The sequence below is a fragment of the Salvia miltiorrhiza genome, unplaced genomic scaffold (assembly GCF_028751815.1).
Source record: "Salvia miltiorrhiza cultivar Shanhuang (shh) unplaced genomic scaffold, IMPLAD_Smil_shh fragScaff_scaffold_132_2, whole genome shotgun sequence".
Lineage (NCBI taxonomy): Eukaryota > Viridiplantae > Streptophyta > Magnoliopsida > Lamiales > Lamiaceae > Salvia > Salvia miltiorrhiza.
This window is the reverse complement of record NW_026651413.1, coordinates 212,850-234,047: the sequence shown is the minus strand read 5'-3', so window position 1 is coordinate 234,047 and position 21,198 is coordinate 212,850. Positions and strand designations below refer to the sequence as shown.

General features: G+C 35.4%; 2 protein-coding genes across 2 annotated transcripts; one reads left to right on the top strand and one right to left on the bottom strand.

The window, feature by feature from the left end:
- The first annotated feature begins 12,043 nt into the window (after window positions 1-12,043).
- Window positions 12,044-15,284, top strand: LOC131002420 (H/ACA ribonucleoprotein complex non-core subunit NAF1). The gene is made up of 3 exons (XM_057928922.1): window positions 12,044-13,188; window positions 13,812-13,889; window positions 14,001-15,284. Exons 1-3 carry the CDS (start codon window positions 12,244-12,246, stop codon window positions 15,126-15,128), a joined length of 2,151 nt encoding a protein of 716 aa, XP_057784905.1. The 5' UTR covers window positions 12,044-12,243; the 3' UTR covers window positions 15,129-15,284.
- A 2,044-nt stretch (window positions 15,285-17,328) lies between these two features.
- Window positions 17,329-19,843, bottom strand: LOC131002418 (uncharacterized). Its single transcript, XM_057928921.1, has 3 exons — window positions 19,614-19,843; window positions 18,648-19,059; window positions 17,329-17,964 (listed from the first exon to the last, which is right to left on the bottom strand). Exons 1-3 carry the CDS (start codon window positions 19,638-19,640, stop codon window positions 17,447-17,449), a joined length of 957 nt encoding a protein of 318 aa, XP_057784904.1. The 5' UTR covers window positions 19,641-19,843; the 3' UTR covers window positions 17,329-17,446.
- Between the last annotated feature and the right edge of the window lie 1,355 nt (window positions 19,844-21,198).

Sequence of the window (21,198 nt, the reverse complement as noted above, 5' to 3'; positions counted from 1 at the left end):
GGTTGTTCTCTGCATTTAAACTCTCCTTTCTTGACTGCCAAAATCAAAGTTATGGGTCGCCATTTAGGGTTTTTTTTTCGAATATTCGTTTTTTTATTCATCAATTATGTGTAGGGGTCATCAGCTTCACCACGCCCAGCTAGATACAGACGAGTTTGAAAAAGAGAAAAATATATATAAATTAAAGATGATTGAAAGGTGGCGAAATTAAATGTTGGAATTTGATTTAAAATAATTGAAAGAAAATGTGTTTTGGGAGGACTGGAGATATTTTGGAATTCCATAGAAGTCACACGACAAGTTTTTTTTTTTTTCCTTTTAAATGTGTCCATCTATACGTATAATTTTTTAGGTGTAGTAATATATGTGTATGTAAGGTTCAAATGAGAACTATAAATTAATGTGAGAACATAGAATTTTTATCAGGCTTTCGATCGCAAAGATTTACAGTGAATGCATTATTTTGATGGATGAATGCAACACATGAGTACACATTTCATGAGAGATGAGTTTGAAAAAGAGAAAAAAAATATATAAAAGATGATTGAAAGTTGGCGAAATTAAATGTGGGAATTTGATTTAAAAATAATTGAAAGAAAATGTGTTTTGGGAAGGAGATATTTTGGTCATCACATGACGAGATTTTTTTTTCCCCTTTCAAATTAATGTGAGAACAAAGAAGTTTTATCAGCCTTTCGATCGCAAAGATTTACGATGGATGCATCATCTTGATGGATGAATATAACACATAAGTTCGAATTTTATAGGTGACGAATTCTTTTTTTCGAGTGCAATACATTTCAAAGTGAATGCAGTAACTTTGTACGCCTGATCGATACAATCTTTTCACATTCTCATGAAAATATTCTAGATGGGAGCCATATTTTCTAAATTTTGAGTTCGAACTTTCAGAAAAGCAATTTTCTTACAATTTGATTTGGGTGTGTGTGGCTATTGTACAATAATTTAAACAAAATATTTTGACGATTTTAAAAGAATGAAGAATAAAAAATAATTTTTGGACCGTCCCACGAATCTTGACACGTTTATAAATATAGTAACAACTATTACCTTCTCTTTCATACTTTATCACTTTATTATCTTCTCTCATACTTTATCACATTTTATCTCCTACTTTATTATTTTTTAATACTTTATTACCTACACACTTAAAACACTAATCTACAACTCCTTAATTCTCGTGCCAAAACCTAACGTGTCAAGATTCGTGGGACGGAGGGAGTACTGGATAGCTATTAAATCATTTAATTTCGTTCTCTTTTTTTGGACAAGATGGAACGTTTAGCGACGTATTTAATTTTGACGAACTAGACTAGCAAAAATAGACTATATATGAATAGCTTAATTATTCCTTAATATTGTTGTCCCGGTTGGTTGTGATTGAAGTAATAGTCATAACTCATGTGAAAGACATATTGAGCGAAAACATGTGCATTTTCCTATTTTGTCAATAAACACTGCGAAGTTAGGAAAATTGGTATTCACATTCCAATTTGATTAATTAAAGCCTACAATTATATCCACACACTCAAGAACGACTAATTCGTGGTTGGTGGGTCGGGCATGTATCCAATTTTATCTTAACTTTTATACAATCTTTATATATATATAGGGAGAGGTTCAAGAAAGAACCATAAATAAAAAAAGAACGATAACCATTTTCAGGGTGTGGTTCTAGAGAGAACTACATTATTTGTGAGAATGTGAGAACCATCAAATCTAATGCATTCACTGTAAAAATTAATGCACTAAAAAAAATTAAAAAAATTACTCCCTTCAGGATTCGAACACAGGATCTGCATTCATCCAACAAAATGATACATCCACCATAGATCTTGATGATCGAATGGCTAAAAATGGTTCTCCGTTCTTTTTTTATTTATGGTTCTTTTTTTAACCTCTCCCTATATATATATATATATATATATATATATAGGGTGTGGTTCTAGAGAGAACTACATTATTTGTGAGAACGTGAGAATCATCAAATCTAATGCATCCATTGTAAAAATTAATGTATTCGTTGTTAAAATTAATGCATTTAAAAAAATAAAAAAAATTGCTCCCTTCAGGATTCGAACCTAGGAATCGCATTCATCCAACAAGATGATGCATCCACCATAGATCTTAATGATCGAATGGCTGAAAATGGTTTTCCATTCTTCTTTTATTTAGTGATTCTTTCTTGAACCTCTCCCTATATATATGAAATCAGAGATTAGAAATTTTATAGAAAATAACAAAAATATTTATTTTCTCTTTCCTAAGCCCACGTCCATTTTATTTCTTTCTCTATCTTTTTTTTTCTTTTACCTACATCATTTTATTTATTTTTTCTCTTTTTTCTTTTTATTTGCATAAATATTTTTCATATTTGTAACATACTTGTAAAAATATTCCCCTTATTATATATACTTATACGAAAAAAATCCATTATCTTACTCGCCTATAAATTACTAACATTTAAGTTGCGTTTTTTGGAAAATAAATCACGGCAAAGTTTGATCTCGTTAGCAAAATTAAATTAAATTAAAATTTCAGTAATTGTCATGCAAATTTTTAAATTAGTATGGAAAATCATAATTTAATAATTTACTAACAATTATCCTAAATTTCATTTATACAAAAAAAATAAAAAAATAAAACATCTTTACAATCAAAAAAAAATTCTAAGATAACATTGATCATTAAAATACTAGCTAGCAAGAAAATACTGCAACTAAATGATGCAATTCATAGCAAGCAGTGACTCGAGTATCGTATTTTCAAGGATTGATAAATGAAAATACAATGAGCTATGATGCACGGATTCTTCAAAAATTAGCTTGTAAGACGAATCGAATTCTTTTAGGATGCGATTCTCTCGGATTCTCGTCGGATTCGCACCTGATTCGCTATGTGGCGTATCTTTTAAAACAATTTATAAAAATAAACCGGATTCACAAATTTCATAAGCGAAATTCACGTATCTCGTGCACGAAAGGCATACACAAGGTTATTTTGATAATTTTATTTTCAGTTATGACTTATATATTGGACTAATAATATTTGAATCGTTATATTGTTGCTCAATTAACTTATACTCCCTCCGTCCCTGAAATAAGTTCCTCTTTTTCCTTTTTGGGACGTTCCCCAAATAAGTTTCTCTTTCTTTCTTTCCATTTTTGAACAACTACCCCACCACTAATAATAAGTACTTTATTTATTCTTACTTTTCACTTTTTCACCACTCTCAATACTAATTATAACACTTTTTTACATTTTCACCATTCTCAATACTAATTATAACATATTTTTCTCCACTATCAATACACTTTACCACTTTTTCTTAAAACTCTTGCCGTCCCCAAAGAGGAACTTATTTTGGGAACGGAGGGAGTATAATTGAAAATGCTTAACTTTTGGGTAAAATAAAATACAAATTACATATAATTAATTTAAGAAAATTTAAATTGTATATATTTTATAAGCATTATATATCATAAAATTTTAATAATTAGATGTATCCTTGCCGAATCGCACCCTATAATTTTTGAAAACCCGTATCCCCGTACTCGTATCGTATCGCCCCCGCATCTGCACCTCCGTACCTATGCAACATAGACAATGAGTAATCCTAATAAGCATTAATTCAATATCCAGGCAAATAAATAGAAATATGATGAATAACCAAAAAACTAGACTCAACTAATGCAAAATAAAATCAAATAAATAAATTAAATAATAAAAACACTAATCCTATGAAATATTGCAATTTCATTAATTAAATCTACACAATTAACCTATTAATCCAAATTACCAGTTTAATCCACTCCTGATGAGCTATGATGCACGGATTCTTCAAAAATTAGCATGTACGGCGAATCAGATTCTTTTAGGGTGCGATTCTCTTGGATTCTCGTCGGATTCGCACCCGATTCGCCACGTGGCGTATCTTTTAAAATAATTTATAAAAATAAATCGGATTCGCAAATTCCATAGGCGATCTCGTGCACGAAAGGCCTGCACAAGGTTATTTTGATAATTTTATTTTCAGTTATGACTTATATATTGGACTAATAATATTTGAATCATTATATTGTTGCTCAATTAACTTATATAATTGAAAATGCTTAATTTTTTGGTAAAATAAAATATAAATTACATATATTTAATTTAAGAAAATTTAAATTGTATATATTTTATAAGCATTATATATCATAAAATTTTAATAATTAGATGTATCCTTGCCGAATCGCACCCTATAATTTTTAAAAACCCGTATCCCCGTACTCGTATCGTATTGCCCCCGCATCCGCACCTCCGTACCTATGCAACATAGCTGATGAGAGATTACATAAATAATCATACACTCTCGCTAGAACAATTTATGATAGCTGATTAATAAATTTTCTATATCTACTAGGTCTTAAGAAAATCTACTTACTCTCGAAAGCACACAAGAATAGCTCTCTATGATTCACTTATTTCAGTCAGGTCTCAAGGTTAAAATCATATCACACATTTCTGAATCCGCTAAATAGTTATCTCCGCTAGGTCTTAAACCGAATAGCTAAACATGCAAATTATTGATCAGGTAAAATAAGAAATAAGTATCAAGAATTGTGAATCATAAACTGAAAGATAATAAGGCATTAATAAATAACTCACATAAATTCAACCAACTACATACAAACCCTAGAATCAGAAAATTAAATAGTCAGACATATATAATTAAAAAGATTGAATTTTATCCAATTTTATCTTAACTTTTATACAATCTTTATATATATATATATATATATATACATATAGGGTGTGGTTCTAGAGAAAACTACATTATTTGTGAGAACGTGAGAATTATCAAATTTAATTCACCCACTGTAAAAATTAATGTATTCGCTGTTAAAATTAATGCACTCAAAAAAATATAAAAATTGCTTTCTTCAGGATTCGAACCCAGAATCTGTATTCATCCAACAAGATGATGCATCCACCGTAGATCTTTGTCACACCCCAATTCTGGAAGGAATAAACTATAATCGAGGTGCGACTAAAATCATAGAAATAAGCAAGGAACAACCTTGTTAACACCCGAATAAAATAGCAAGTCGGGCTAGTCCCCTTTGGATCACAAGTTTAGTGTCATGCTTCTGATAACCAACATTTAGAATGAAATACTTGTGAAATAATAGTCTCGGCTCAACAAAATATATATAAAAGTTGAGAGTCTAAGCTCGATAAGAAACATAATTCAGAATTTACATATAGGTCTTAAGTCAGAGAAACAAAAGACAAAAGAGCTAGTGCAACAGCGGAAGACAAAATACAGAGTTGAACCCTAGCCTCAGCTCGCTCCGTCAGCACCGACCAATCAACCTGAAAAACATTTGAAAGTATTTTTAGGCTAAGTACTAATGTACTTAGTGGGCTAGCATTTTTATAAACATTTCATAATCATAAGAGCAGTTTATCCAATCATACTTGACATGACTTAGAAGATTTTAAATTGAAAGAACTTCTAAGCATGTTAAAACATTTTTCATTTGTGCGCACATGTCACACTCCTTTTTTGTTACTCGCTGTGATCCCGGACCTTTTAGCCACCGACGGATCCATTTCTCCCATTGCACTTGCCCTGAGGACGTAACTCAGACAAGTTAAATTGACCTCGGGACGCTACCCAGGTAGGCCTTACATGATACATGCTCCGGAACACATCCAGCCAAGCACCCTTATAACGCCTCTTACATGAATTAGTGCCCGATGGAGATCAACCAACCGAAACAACTAACAAGTGTACACAATTCTCAAATAACGTGTTAGGCCATAAGAGAACCTCGATCGATCCATGAATTGCGAGCCTTAAACAGAGCAGAGTGCATATAAACATTTTATTGGATAAACAGTTTGCATTTTATTAAATAAACAATTTGCATTTCATTGAAACATTTAGAGCTTAATAACTCAATCATACTTTATACATTTGGAAAGTAAGCCCACCTGATTAGGCAATGCCTGTCGTTAAATCTTAACTCTGAATCGGAATAGCAGTGATAATCCTCCTGACGTTCAAAGCCTACAAGAAATCTATTCTTAATAGGTCTCTTAAATCTAAACTCAAGTCACGGTAAAGTGCTTAACATTCTATGATTCACTTAGCCGGGTTTTCAAAATTTAAAGAATAATTAATTGAAAACATTTCTCTTGAGTTAAAAACACCAACAATATTCCTACTCATCTTTCTTTTGTAATTGGAATTATAATTAAAACATGATGCAATGCATGATTCATTTCATACTTAAGCATAAAAAGTGTTTACTAAATATGCACAAGTTCTCTACTCCGTTCTGTTCTACTATGTAAACCAGCTCTGGCCATCCCAGCTCTGCTCTACATTCTAGCTCTGCTAGTCAGCTCTGGCTTCCAGCTCTGCCTTTCAGCTCTGGCATACAGCTCTGGCATTCAGCTCTGACCTTCAGCTCTGGCATTTCAGCTCTGGCCTTCAGCTCTGGCGTTCCAGCTCTGGCCTTTCAGCTCTGCTCTGCCCTTTCCAGCTCTGCTCTGCCCTTTCCAGCTCTGGCCTTTCCAGCTCTGGCTTTCAGCTCTGCTCTGCCCTTTCTAGCTCTGCTCTGCCCTTTCCAGCTCTGGCCTTTCCAACTCTGGCTTTCAGCTCTGCCCTCATCTCCCTGCTCTGCTCTTCATTCCCAACGTCTGAACACCTCACGACTCTCTTTCTCATCTCACCAGTACAGTTCGCGCCGATCACCTCCTTGGAAACGGCGAAGCGCCGTCACCTCATTCTCTTTCCGGCAACCGCAGCAAGCCACGACTGCTACCCTCACGCTCCTTTCCTCCAAATCCCCACATCAGCCCCCAATCAACCCAAATTCTCTCCCTCTACTCCGACGACCCTCACACACAGCCAACTCCACAAAACAACATGCTCAAGACTCGACTTACAACAACTCAGTTCAAGACTCTACCTTTCCTTATTCATTTAACAGTTATGAAGCTAAAACACATATAAACACACAAATACATGAACATGCATTTTGAATTCTTGGACCAAAAGTGAAGTAAAGAAGCAGGGGAGTTAAAGGTGAAACCTTGACTTGGATTTGCTGGGTGAATCGTTGGCTGCTGTTCTTGGAGTTCAGTGTTTGAAGCTCAGTCCGGGAGAAAACGAGAGAGAAGTGAGTGAATGCGGAGTGCAGCGAAGGAGATATATATATTGAAGAGAGAGAGAACAGTGGGGCGGTGGTGGTGGTCGAAAATATCAAGGAAAGGGGTGGGTTGGGCTTTGATGGAAGATGATGGGTTGGGCTTTCATTTATGCACTCAAATGTGAATAAAACATAAGGCCCAACATGAAATAAATCTCAACACACATAAATGCTTGAACGCTTAATTAAATAAATATGCAATGCATATAAATTTAATTACTAAATTTACAAATGCTTTTGTAAATCATTTTTGTTGGAATTAAAAATAAATTCTTTTCTCAATCCGGCGTGAATCATCTTAAATCTAAGTTAAAAAATAATTCTAAACATAATATAAATGGGCGGGGTGTTACAATCTTGATGATCGAATGGCTGAAAATAGTTCTCCATTTTTCTTTTATTTAGTGGTTCTTTCTTGAACCTATATATATATATATATGTGTGTGTGTGTGTGTGTGTGTGTGTGTGAAATTAGAGATAGAAATTTTATAGAAAATAACAAATATATTTATTTTCTCTTTGCTAAGCCCACGTCTATTTTATTTATTTCTCTATCTTTTTTTTCCTTTTACCTACATCATTTTATTTATTTTTTCTCTTTTTTCTTTTTATTTGCATAAATATTTTTCATATTTGTAACATACTTGTAAAACTATTCCCCTTATTATACTTATACGAAAAAAATCCATTATCTTACTCGCCTATAAATTACTATCATTTAAGTTGCGTTTTTTGGAAAATAAATCACGGCAAATTTTGATCTCATTAGCAAAATTAAATTAAATTAAAATTTCAGTAATTGTCATGCAAATTTTTAAGTTAGTATGGAAAATCATAATTTAATAATTTACTAACAATTATCCTAAATTTCATTTATACAAAAACAATAAAAAAAAAATAAAAACATCTTACAATCAAAAAAATTCTAAGATAACATTGATCATTAAAATACTAGCTAGCAAGAAAATACCGCAACTAAATGATGCAATTCATAGCAAGTAGTGACTCGAGTATCGTATCTTCAGGGATTGATAAATGAAAATACAGTGAGTAATCCTAATAAGCATTAATTCAATATCCAGGCAAACAAATAGAAATATGATGAATAAACAAAAACTAGACTCAACTAATGCAAAATAAAATCAAATAAATAAATTAAATAATAAAAACACTAATCCTATGAAATATTGCAATTTCATTAATTAAATCTACACAATTAACTCATTAATCTAAATTACCAGTTTAATCCACTCCTGATGAGAGATTGCATAAATAAGCATACACTCTCACTAGAACAGTTTATGATAGCTGATTAATAAGCACACAAGAATAGCTCTCTATGATTCATTTATTTCAGTCAGGTCTCAAGGTTAAAATCATATCACACATTTCTAAATCCGCTAAATAGTTATCTCTGCTAGGTCTTAAACCGACTAGCTAAACATACAAATTATTGATCAGGTAAAATACGAAATAAGTACCAAGAATTGTGAATCATAAACTGAAAGACAATAAGACATTAATAAATAACTCAAATAAATTCAACCAACTACATACAAACCCTAGAATCAGAAAATAAATAGGGTTAAGGTGCAGATAGGCCCCTATAGTATAAGCCCTTATAGCGTATTGCTCCTCATACTCACTGTGTGTGCAAATAGGCCCTCAAAGTCCGAAAAATCGATCAATTAAACTCGTTCGACTAACCATTGTTAGTCAAACGTTAGTAATTTTTTTTAACCCCCAATTTCTTTCTTCTTTCAATTTTTACCCCAAATTTTTACCCCCAATTCCAATTCAGCCACTGTCAATATCTCCCTCGGCCTCTCTTCTCTTCCGGCGGCGACGAGGCCGCCGGTCACCTCTCTCATGAAATTCGGCGCTACAGTCACGTCCGAGTTTACATCGCGATGGAAGAGGTCGCCAAAGGCGCGCTAGCAGACGGTGTTTATGATCTTTGCGACGCCTCGAAGCACAGCGATGCGGTTGTCGTGGAGGAAGCGGAGGCTGACGCCGGCAGGGAAGCTGAGGAGCTCGGACAAGAGCTTGACCCCGCCTCCAACGGAAAAGTCGTCGCTCTCGACGCACCTGATGCAGGCGGCGGCCTCATCGGTTACGGCGTTGATGAGGAGTGGCAGGAGGGAAGAGACACGCTTGATGGGTGGAGTCGGCGCACTCCTTCTCGAGCCACATGAGGAATGAGAGGACTTGGACCGACTCGGTCGGGTGCGGGTGAGGGAGGCGTAGAGCTATCGATGGTGTGGAATTGCCGGAAGGGGCAGGTTTCCAGCGGGAAGAGGGAGTGACTTCTGCAATTTTCGCCGGAAGGTGGCTCGCAGCGGAGAGGCAACGGTTGGGGTGCGATGTGGTGTGTCGGATTCTGCAATTTCCGCCGGAAGAGAAGAGAGGCTAAGGAAGATGTAGGAGTGACTAAAATAGAATTGGGGGTAGAAATTGAAAGAAGAAAGAAATTGGGGTAAAAAAAAACATTGACTAACGTTTGACTAACAGCGGTTAGTCAAACGGGTTTAATTGATCGATTTTTCGGACTTTGGGGGCCTATTTGCACACACAGTGAGTATGATGAGCAATACGCTATAAGGGCTTATCTGCACCTTAATCCAATAAAATAGTCAGACATAGTAAAGCAAATAAAAAACATAATTAAAAAGACTGAATTAAATAAAACCCGAATAAATTCAGAAAGAACCGCTGAAATCTTCGATCTTACATAAAATAAAGTATGAGACTTAAAACTACGAAAACAATAAATTCTGAAGCTAAAAAATGAAAAAGATAGAGAAGAGATGTGTCTAATACGCCAATAAAAGAACTTATACATATGCACATGAGATAAATACAGTACAAAACTCAAAAATACATATAAAAACGCATATGGGCTAGCCAACTTTTTAGAGGTTTTTCGCCTTTCACTCACAGTCACGGGCCGCAGTCGCGGGCAGGACCGCGGGGGCCCCACTGTCTCAACACGTAGTATTCTTATTTCGGTCATATATCTCTCGTTTGAACTCTGCTCATGAACTCGCATCGAGATGATCTACATTTTTATTCAAAATATTTTTCCAAATTCAGTTTCAATATTTATGTAGATTTCATCAAAATACGTGCAAATATCACATTTCACAAGATAAAACAATTTAAGCACAAAACAACTATCAAATACTCAATTCTCTACAAAATTGATATCATGAGAATATTAAAAATGAGTGTTATCAAACATACACCAACTACACACACGAAAAAAATGAAACTATTATATTACTCCCTCCGTCCCATTACAAATGTCCCTTTATTTTTAGGCACAAAGATTAAGAAATGTATAAAAAGTAGATAAATCGGGTTGGTGAAAAGTATTTAAATATTTGGTATAGAGAGATAATATATTTCCAAAAAAGGAACGAGACATTTGTAATGGGACATCCCATTATAGAAAGTGGGACATTTGTAATGAGACGGAGAGAGTATATACTATAAAAATTAAATATTATTTTCTCTCTTCATAACAAATTTATCACATTATGGACCACACATGTTTTAATAAAATGTAAATGAAGTTGTTAAAAATTTAAATGTGAATGGAGTTATAAATTTTTTGTGTGCGTGTGTTGGCCAAGCAGTAAGAAGTTAATGCCTAAAACCAAAGGTCTTGGTTTCAAGTTTCTTGTGGCGCAATCTTTAAATTTTTTTATTTAATATTTATTAATTTATAAAAAAAAGTAACAATTTGTTTCGTGGACATATCAAAAAGAAAATTGTAATTTTTCGTCGACTTCATCAACTCAATATCTCAGAATTCGAACCAAAGGAGTGCAGGTTCACTTTGTCCCTCTCTTTATTGTACCTTTTGGCTATACTTTGCAACTTGCAAGAGTCACTTTTATTTTTGCTGACATTTGAATGTATCGAAGTGAAAAAGAAAGAACAAAGTCACTAACGCTATTAAATTCTGAGGATTCTTATTGAAATTATTTTTTTGACTAAGAACTAATTCGATTAATTGATGTTGTTGACTAAATAAATCGGATGGTCAAGGCTGTTTGTCAATGTATATATTACAATATACATCTCTTTAAAACATAGTACTCCATCATACGAAATGAACAGTCCAGATTAATTCTTAGTTCAATTAATTAAACATATGGAGACTATTTTTTATTTATTTATAAATTAACAGTATTAAATAAAGAAATTTAAAAGTCGCGTCACAGGAATTCGAACCCAAGACTTTTAGCGTTAGACATTGATCACTTATAGTCATATTATGACTATAAGTAAAAATTAAGAAAATAAAATAAGTTAAAAGAAAAAAATTGAAAATAAAAAAATTAAAACTATAGAATTATTTAAAAAAAGACGAGAGAGGAGAAAAAAAATATAATTTAAAAATAACTTTTACATCTTGAAATTAATATAACTTTTACATTTTAAATTCAATATTTAAATGAAATATATCAAATTAAAGTTTGTAATGATATTGAATTTGATATGTATATCAAATATTTTATAATTTACTGAATTTTAAAAATAAATAAGATATAAAAATAATAAGATAAAAAAAGAACAAGGAAGAAAAAAAATACTAATTTAAAAATAAATCTTCAATTTTGGGTACGGTTAATTTTAAAACAAACAAAATTATAAGTTGGGCTGATTGAGCATCATTAGCCCACTGAATCAGTCCATGAAAGCCCATATCAAAAACGATTAAACAGATTCGAATTCGGGCCCGAAAAAGTAACTTGTGCTTAAAAAAAGGCAAGAAAATAAAATAAAAAAACAAAAATAAAATTTGGAAAAGGGCAACACAAGAATCGTACAAGTACCTGCAACTAAACCCTAGGGTTTAAGAAAATCCTCTTTCTCCACCCCTAAACACAGCCTTCTCCCTGATTTTCCGTCTTCAAAATCGCATGTATAAATATAATTCACATACCATACATCTCAAAAGCCATGAAATTATCGGCCTCAAGAACCCCAAATTCTTCTGCTGCTGAAAATGGTTGGTTTCTTGCAGAATCCCGCTGTTGAAGTAGCAAAAGCGGACGAGGACGAAGGCGTCGTCAAGAACCAATCTTCATCGGATCCCAAGAAAGCAAACGACATCTTCCTTCCGGAGCTGGACGATTTCCCCTCTTCGTTTTCGGATTCGTATCTTGATTTTGAGGCCCTCAGCGGTTGGTTCACGGAAGGAGGCGGGGCGGATATGGCTGATTTGGGAGGAGAAATAGTCGATTTCGAATCGCTGCGATGTGAATTAGTTGATATCAAGAAGGAATTTGAGGTTTTCGGCGATGCGGTTTGTCTAGGGGATGGAAATGGGGAGGGTTCGAGTGTGAAGGAGGCGGAGTCTCCGTGTAGTTTAGGGCTTGAAGATGGAGAAATTGGGGCTTTTGAGATATGTGGTGAAAAGGGTAGTCAGAGAATGAGTGTTGCAGGAGATGGAAGTGAGAGGAAGTTGGGGGATTTAGGGTGTTTGATTGAGGAGCAGCTTGGGAAAGTGAGCTTAGATGGTGCAGCAAAAAATCTATGTGTTCCAGTTGTTGATTCGGTGAGTAATGCTGGTGAAGAAGTCGTAGTTGACGACGGCTCTAAGAGTGTGAAAATGGCTGTTGCTCGTTGTGATGGTATGAAGAGTGATGGTGAAGTGGTGGGAGTTGGTGAGAGTGAGAATAAGGTTGATGAGAGTGGGAGAGGTGAGGTGTCTGAGGATGAGAGCTCGTCGGACTCATCATCTTCGTCTTCCTCTTCATCGTCTAGTGAGGACGAGGATGGTGGCAAGAAGAAAGGCAAGAACGAGGAGGGTAGCGTTGATGAAGAGACTGAAGTAGAAGATGGTGAGATTATGTTGTCTGAGCTGGAAGAGATGGTTGCTTGGAGTGATGCTGAAGATGATGATGGTGGTGGTGGAGGCGGGCCGATCAAATCTAAGAATGAGCTCAAGGTTCGTGATAGTGTGCGCGTGTGTGACTTGTGGTCTATTTCTGTTGTTTAAACACTTGCTATATATATAGATCATGAAGGCATGTGTAACTTGTTTATTGCTAAATGGTGTTGTGATGTTGCCTAATGTATGAAATATTGATCACTTGAGTTGGAGAGAATTATAGAATGTAATTTAATTTGTCAAATTTTAGAGAATGTGGAATTGTTGGAGTTAACTTGAACTAAGAAAATGATGTGCAGAGGTGATTTCATTAGCTAATGAAAATCTTGAGAAAGAAGTTTAACTTGGTTTGAGCCCTTTGATGCTTGATATATGTCTTTAATGAAACACCTTCGTCTCATGCAACGAAAATAGAAGGTAATGCCACGAGCCATAATTTCATAATTGGAGATAATGCTATGCCCCTTCTTGAAGAGAAAGGGAGGAGGAAGGAACAATGATATAGCTAGAAAGCTTCAATAAAGGTCTAAGTTTTGCACGTGCCCTTAACATAGTAATTTGACTAATTTCATGGTTGTGCCTGATCTTATCACGTGCACTACGGACTTTCTTAGCCGTATTTGCTCCTAATTGCGGAAACGAAGCTTATATTGTTCTACTTTGTCTTTCTCACTATGCAGGATCTCCCTCCAGTTCCTTCTGTCAATGTGACATTGGAACCACATCATGAAACCCTTCCGGTTGGAACGATTTTGTCGGTAAAACTTCTTTGCTACATTGCTACTGATCACTGTACTTCGAGCTCATTGATGATATCTTTTCTTGTTTGGTGTTTCATGGATTGAATTTGTATCATTAACATTGAACAGATCATTGACTCCCAAGTAATTGTGGAAGGGGTCGAGAAACACAATCCTCTCAACGAAGGCTCTATTCTTTGGATCACTGAAAGTAGATCCCCTCTGGGGATCATCGATGAAATCTTTGGGCCCGTCAAGAACCCTTACTACATTGTGAGATACAACTCCGAGGATGAAGTCCCCACGGGGATCCAGCAAGGCACCTTGATCTCGTTCGTTGCAGAGTTTGCAGATCATGTACTGAATAACAAGAATCTCTACAAGAAAGGGTATGATGCGTCTAATGAGAACGACGAGGAATTGTCTGAAGATGGCGAATTCTCAGATGACGAGAAAGAGGCCGAGTACAGGAGGATGCTGAAGATGAAGAAAAGGGGGACTAATGATTCCAAGCCCGGAAACAAGAGGAAGGAGAAACGGCAGCAGAAGAATCAGAACGGGAACAGGAACTGGAACAATAACCGTGATTCTACAGCTCAAACTCCTCCACAAGACCAACGTTTTGCTCCTCGAGTTGGAATTTCAGTAAACCAAGACAACCACCACCTAGGCTCGTCGGGCTCTAGGCAAGGTTTTGTTGGTGATCAAGGCCCGGTTCCTCCATTCCAACACAGACCTCAAGCACCGGCCTTTCCTACTCCGAATGGAAATTGGAACAATGGGTTTCCACAACACCAGCAACAAAATGCAAACCTTCTTGCTGGGCTGCCGCCAAACGGTATGCTGTGGATGCAGCAAAACCTACCTTTCCTATACCCGGCACCTTTACAAACCGGTGGTGCAGCGTTTCAACAGCAAATTGGTATGATTCCCGGGATGTCACCAGCCTTCAATCCACTGGCTGGACTGCCAAACATTGGCGGGGCGATTCCACCTTGGCCTATGGGTCAGAACACGTTGAATCCGTCTCAGTTTGGAATGCAGGGCCAGCAAGGTCCACCGCCGCCTCTGAATGGTGGCGGAGAGCAAGCAGTTCATCCTCAGGGATCCCAAGATAGTCGTGGTTTGCAGTCGCCACCTCCGGCCTTCAGTTTCAATGGAGGCCGCGGTGGCCGTGGCAGCGGTGGCCGTGGTGGAGGAAGGGGGAATCACAGAGGCCGTGGGCGTCACGGTGGTGGGAGAGGCAGGCATTCTTGATCCCTTTACCAATTCCCAGCAAAATTTGAAGTGGGATTTAGATTAACATAAGCTATTACCTTAAAATTTCTGTCAATTTTTGTTGTTCCCTTGCAAACTTTCTATTTCTTGTATTGATTTGATGTATAATATTCAATGTTGTTTATTTTATATAAACTAATTTTGGATGTGGGCTTAGCGTACGTTTAAAAGTGAACAATATTTATTTTCGAGTTTGAAATTGATAGTATATTTGAGGAGGACTAGGACTCGGTCATGTAGAGGCCGGGTTCGTTTGCTATGCACGATAAGGATATAATAGATACATATAAAGCCTTAAGGGCTCGTTTGATTTTGTATCGCATCTGAAAAATGTGAAAGCGTAACACTTTTTTTATACTTACTCTGTCCACTATATATAAGCTAATTGAAATTCACACAAGAATTAAAAAAAATTATTGGAAATAAAAATATACAAATAAATTTCCTAATGAGATGATGAAAGTATATCTTACCAAACATGATATTGATATCTAATAAATTAATAGACATCTTTTGGCGGGATTATATTTCTGCAGTTATGGATTAGTTTTTTTTTTTTGGGTTCTTGATTTCTCCCTCTTCTGTCTAATTTCATTGTGGCAGTTAGTTAGCTTTGCGTTATAGCAGATAGTATCACACTCAATATGTCGGCCACGATCACGAGTGGCATTTTGGTTATTAGTGGAAGGCGCGTCCGTCGGTTTCTGCCCGAGAGGGCGGCGCTCTTGTACGTAGCCTATGCCCTACACACCGCAGCCGAGTATCATGTCGGCCCCGCCCCTACCGATGCCGCCGCCGCCTAATCAACCCTCCCTAGTATAATTCCATCAATTTATGATTTTATGTGTCCCTGATTTTAATATTTATTATCTCCATCGTTTACTTGGATTTTTTTTTGAAGCAGAGTTGCTCGGTGTTATTACCGCCATCGTTTACTAATAAATGAGGCTATCCAAACACTAACCTTTATTTCCTAGAAAGGAAGAAAAAAAAATCTAAATCGTTATTAGTAAGTAGAAATCGATTTAGAGTCTGAATATATATCCCCTAAAAAAATCATATAAAAAAACTCCATACCTAGCTAATTTGGTATCACAATACTCTAAACCAAATCCTCAGCATTGTTGCTTGTTCATGTTACCACGATTAATTGACAATTATTATACTAATGTTTTTCCATCTTATAGTACTTCATCTTATCTGTCTTGAATTTTGGCGATTTTAATTGTCATTGATTAATCATGCAAGACATACAATAAAGATATTTTCTTGTATGTCTTATTCTACTTTTTGCTTAATGAATTTGTGTTTTAAAGATTCGAATGTCATAAATAATTAAAATTTTAATTTCTTTAATCATTATTTTCATACCGAATTTCATATTTTATAAGATAAATTTGTACGTGTATGTGCATATACATGGTCCACCCTAATAATTAAATTTTGTAGATATACACCATGTGCATTTTGTACACAATTTTTTTGAATTTAAAATACATGGTCCAACCTAATAATTAAATTTTGTAGATACACCATGCATCTTTTACACAAGTTTTTGGAGTTTAAAATTCCTTATGATCGTTGTCTTAAGGCGATTTATAAAAATATGTCAATTTTTTCAGACTTGCAGAATTATGTCTTAAATTTTAACGTTATTGAGTCATATTTGGACCACGTCTACATGTCACATTTGGACCCAAATATGGGCTTAAATGTAGCCCAAAGTAGTCCGATTGAGTCTAAATGTGGCTCACGAAACTCTGAAACTTAAAATAATTAGTTTATTATTGTAAATTCAAAAAAAAAATGACCTATTTTATAAACCGCTATAAAATAGTGATCTAAAAAAATTTAAACTCCAAATTTTAACCTTTATTCATCATCACATCATTAAAGCATTGGAAATCCTTTAATTAGTGTATTGTGCATTAGCATTATAGTATCTTATGTTTCATTACTTTTGTATAATTACAAAGGATCCAGCTCATATATAAGTTTCTCTATGTGAATGAGAATCCCATTTTCATTTATGTATCATAACATCTAAAATTCAAAATTAATTAACTCTGCAAACACAAACACAAAACATTAATTCTAGATAATTATCAGCAAATTAAATCTGCAACATAGTAGTGTTCCAACTCTAATGCTTCTCTTTTCCTAATGAATGAGCCAAGTCTTGATATGCAATGAACCACCAATTTCAATAGACTGTAAAGCAACAACATACATACATACATTATGCAAATTCCATTCATGTCATCTCTGTTTAGATTGATTTGAATACACAATCCATTTCAAGAAGAATCATTAGAAATGGATTTTATGTATCTTTCAATGATAATTTCTGGAGGAACATCAGTGAAATAGCCCTTCTCCACATCAAGCCCTTCTCCTGCAGCCAGCAACTCCACCTGTTTCTGAACCCGGTCGGCTCCGATCCGGTTCGGTTCGAGCAACATACAAGCTATCTCGGTCGAGTCCTCGCCGTGGACGAGCCCCAGCGTCTGCACCGTAGGCAGGCCTCCGCCCCGGGCACTCACCATCAGAGCTATCCGCCTTGTGGCAGAGACGTCCGTGGACAAGATAGGCACGTTGTAGGTGGAAACCCAGGGACGCGCGCCAACCATCGCGACGCCCCTAGCTCGCGATACGGATTCCGGCCCTTGGTCAGGTTTCTCGGGCAGAATCTCCGGCTGCGCCCAGCCGGCCCAGAGGTTTCCCATGAAGTTGGGCCGGTAGAAGCCGAGCTCGCGCCTGATGGCCTCCAGCGCCCGCCCCGTCGGGTGAGCTGCGCCGTATAGGTATACTGGCACTGCATTGGTTTGAAACAACAAACACATCACACAATGCTTCAACAAATGGACACAATTTCAAGATTCAACTAAGTTACATTTCAGAATGTGCTTCAAACAAATAGACACATTTTCAAGATTCAATTTACATATTAGAAAATGCTTCAAGAAATAAACACAATCTCAAGATTCAATCACAAAATGCTTCAATAAATAGATACAATTTCAAGACTCAACCAACAAAATGTTTCAAACAAACAGAGACATTTACAAGATTCAATCACAAAAAGGCTTCAACAAATAGACATAATTTCAAGAGTCAACCATTGAAATGTTTCAAACAAATAGACACAATTCAAGATTCAACCACAACTCCAACCACATTTTCAAGATTCAATCACAAAAGGCTTCAACAAATAGACACATTTTCACTATTCAATCACAAAAGCTTCAACAAATAGACACAACTTCAAGATTCAACCTACAAAATGTTTCAAACAAATAGACACAATTTCAAGATTCAACCACATTTTCAAGATTCAATCACAAAAGGGTTAAAAAATAGACACAATTTCAAGATTCAACCAAACAAAACGTTTAAACACGTAGACACTATTTCAATATTCAATCACAAAAGGCTTCAATAAGTAGGCACATTCTCAAGATTCATCCAAATTCTTCAATATATAGAAAATCAAGACACCTTGGAATCTACTCCCGATATCCGAGGCAATGGTCTTTGCAAGCCAGGCAGCCTCATCCAACGAGGCCCGGGCCAGCGGATGGCACACAATGTCATCGACGACACCCAGCCGGGGGTGGGCCCCGCTGTGCGCCTCGAGGTCTACGGCCCCATAGGCAGCCTCGGCCATGGCCACAACACTCTGCTGCAGGGGTGTGTAGATTGGACACCCTAAGCTGTCATGAACGACATACGACACAAGATTGTATCGTACTCGATTGTAATCATCGTCCTTGAACTTGTTCACGATCACGGTCTCCCCATCGCGCCTCGCTGCCCGTTCGATCAGATCGAGGGCAGCTCCGTTTCTCGATTCGGAAATGTACACTTTGCAGCAGAGCAGCATTGATTGCTTCATCGTTTTCTTCTTGTCCTAAGCCAAATCAGCAACCAAATTTGGGGGAATTTTCAGTTAATTTGTGAAGTTCTAATCAAAATTATGCTTGATTCCATTTGTGAAGAGCAGAAAATCCAACTTAATTAGCTTCTAAGAACTCAATCATGAACCCTAGAATCATCAATCATCATTTATCAAAGATCAAACACTCAACATTTCCAAACTCTTTACTGCATTTATATATAGAACTTTGAAATGTCTATTCCTTTTCACAAGTTCAAATTAAGAGTTGAATTTTAACTCAGGATTTTCCTCAGCTGTACTAAATTCACTCATTTCTTTTTCTTCCCACCAAATTAATTAATTTATTATTAGTATTATTTTCGTGATATTCAATAATTCTAGTTAAATCCTATTAAATCATTGTTCTTCCAGGCACTGCCTTCTCAAATTCATAGAGGTAACATAACGAAATTTAACTTAATTCTTTACTATTTTCTTAGACTTCAAATCAAAACAAAGAGTAGCTATAAATTTTTGGGAAAAAAATGACAAAAAAAAAAACACAAGCAAGAAAAATGAGTTCTTACATTATCGTAAGTTTGGTTGAAGTCCATTTCCTCAAAATTTCCCTCTGCGTGAAGCTTTTCTCCTGTGAGGAATGATCAAAGGCAAAAATTAAAAAAAAAAAAAAAATGATCTTTGATATCTGCTGCAACAGTTGGTGTAATCCGTGTGTTCTTGACTCAGCATTGATGCATATTTAGCCAAACACCCCACCCCCAACGTGTCACTCTTGAAAAAAATTTAAAACTGTAGTGTCAAAACAGAAACAGAATAAAAGATTAAAATAAGCTCACATGCAACATATGTTGATTGCGATATTTTTGTATCTTTCTCTTGTTCTTTTACCTTACATTTGTGGGATACAAGACAGGTGCACGAAAATTATCTATATTTATTAAGAAGAGTTTTATTTTATGAATTTTAGTTTGTCTATTTTAATTTTGTTATGTATAGTAATGATATATGTGGGAAGATATCAAACTATCTTTATTTGTAATGAGGTACCAAAAATATCCACTTTACAAGATTGCTATACTACATATATAACTATTTCTAATTTTTGAGTATGTATTAAATAAAAATATTGTCATTTAAAGAATAATGACAAATAGGGCTGTAAATGAACCAAACCGCTCGCGAACTATTCAGAGTTCGACTCGAAAAAAGCTCATTCGAAATTCGTTTGTTTTCTAAACGAGCCGAATTCGAGCCCGAACGAATCCGAGCTCGATAAAATTATCGAGCCGAACTTGAGCCTGTACATGTTCGGCTCGTACCTTCGCGAGATAATCTCGCGAATAGGATCACCAATATGTTCGTGAACAGGTTTGCGAATATGTTCATTAAATAATAATTTTATATATTTCATTTATTAAATATTTTTTGAATAATAAAAATAATTCTTATAATTAAAAAAATAATTTACAACTAACTTGACAAATTATCTATTTGTTAAAAATAAATTATAAATTATGACTCATAAATAGTTTAGAAATATATGAACAATTATAATTTTTTTATTTTAATGTAACCTTAATATATAAATAATTCGAACCGAACTTGAAATCGAGCTCGAAATTCGAGCCAAATTTGAGCCTCGAGCTCGAGATCAACGAATAATTAACGAGCCGAATTCGAACCAAACTCGAGCTTAGTATTATATAGGCGAGCCGAGCTCGAGCCCATTTTAAAGCTCGAATTCAAGCTCGAGCTGAACTCCAGCTGAGCCAAATTTTCACGAACCGAGCCCCAGGCTCGAGGTATTCGACTCGGCTCAGTTCATACGAATCAAAGAATCAGGTATTCTCCCAATCATGTCAGTCTTTTCTCAACTTGAATTGTTGGAAGAATCTCACAAATTAAAGAAGTAGGTGTGATTAGTATCAATTTTTCAATCAAAATTTCCAATGGAAAATTTTAATTTATAATCGGGAAATTAAAATTTTTAATGGGATTTACATCAATTTTTCAATCGGAAAATTAAATTTTCAATTTGGAATCGAAAAATGACAACTTAATTGGTATACTTTGGGTTAGCTAATTAATGATTTAGTTTCGAGATGATTTTTGAATGGGGAATTTCTTTTTAATTCACACTGGAAAAATGAG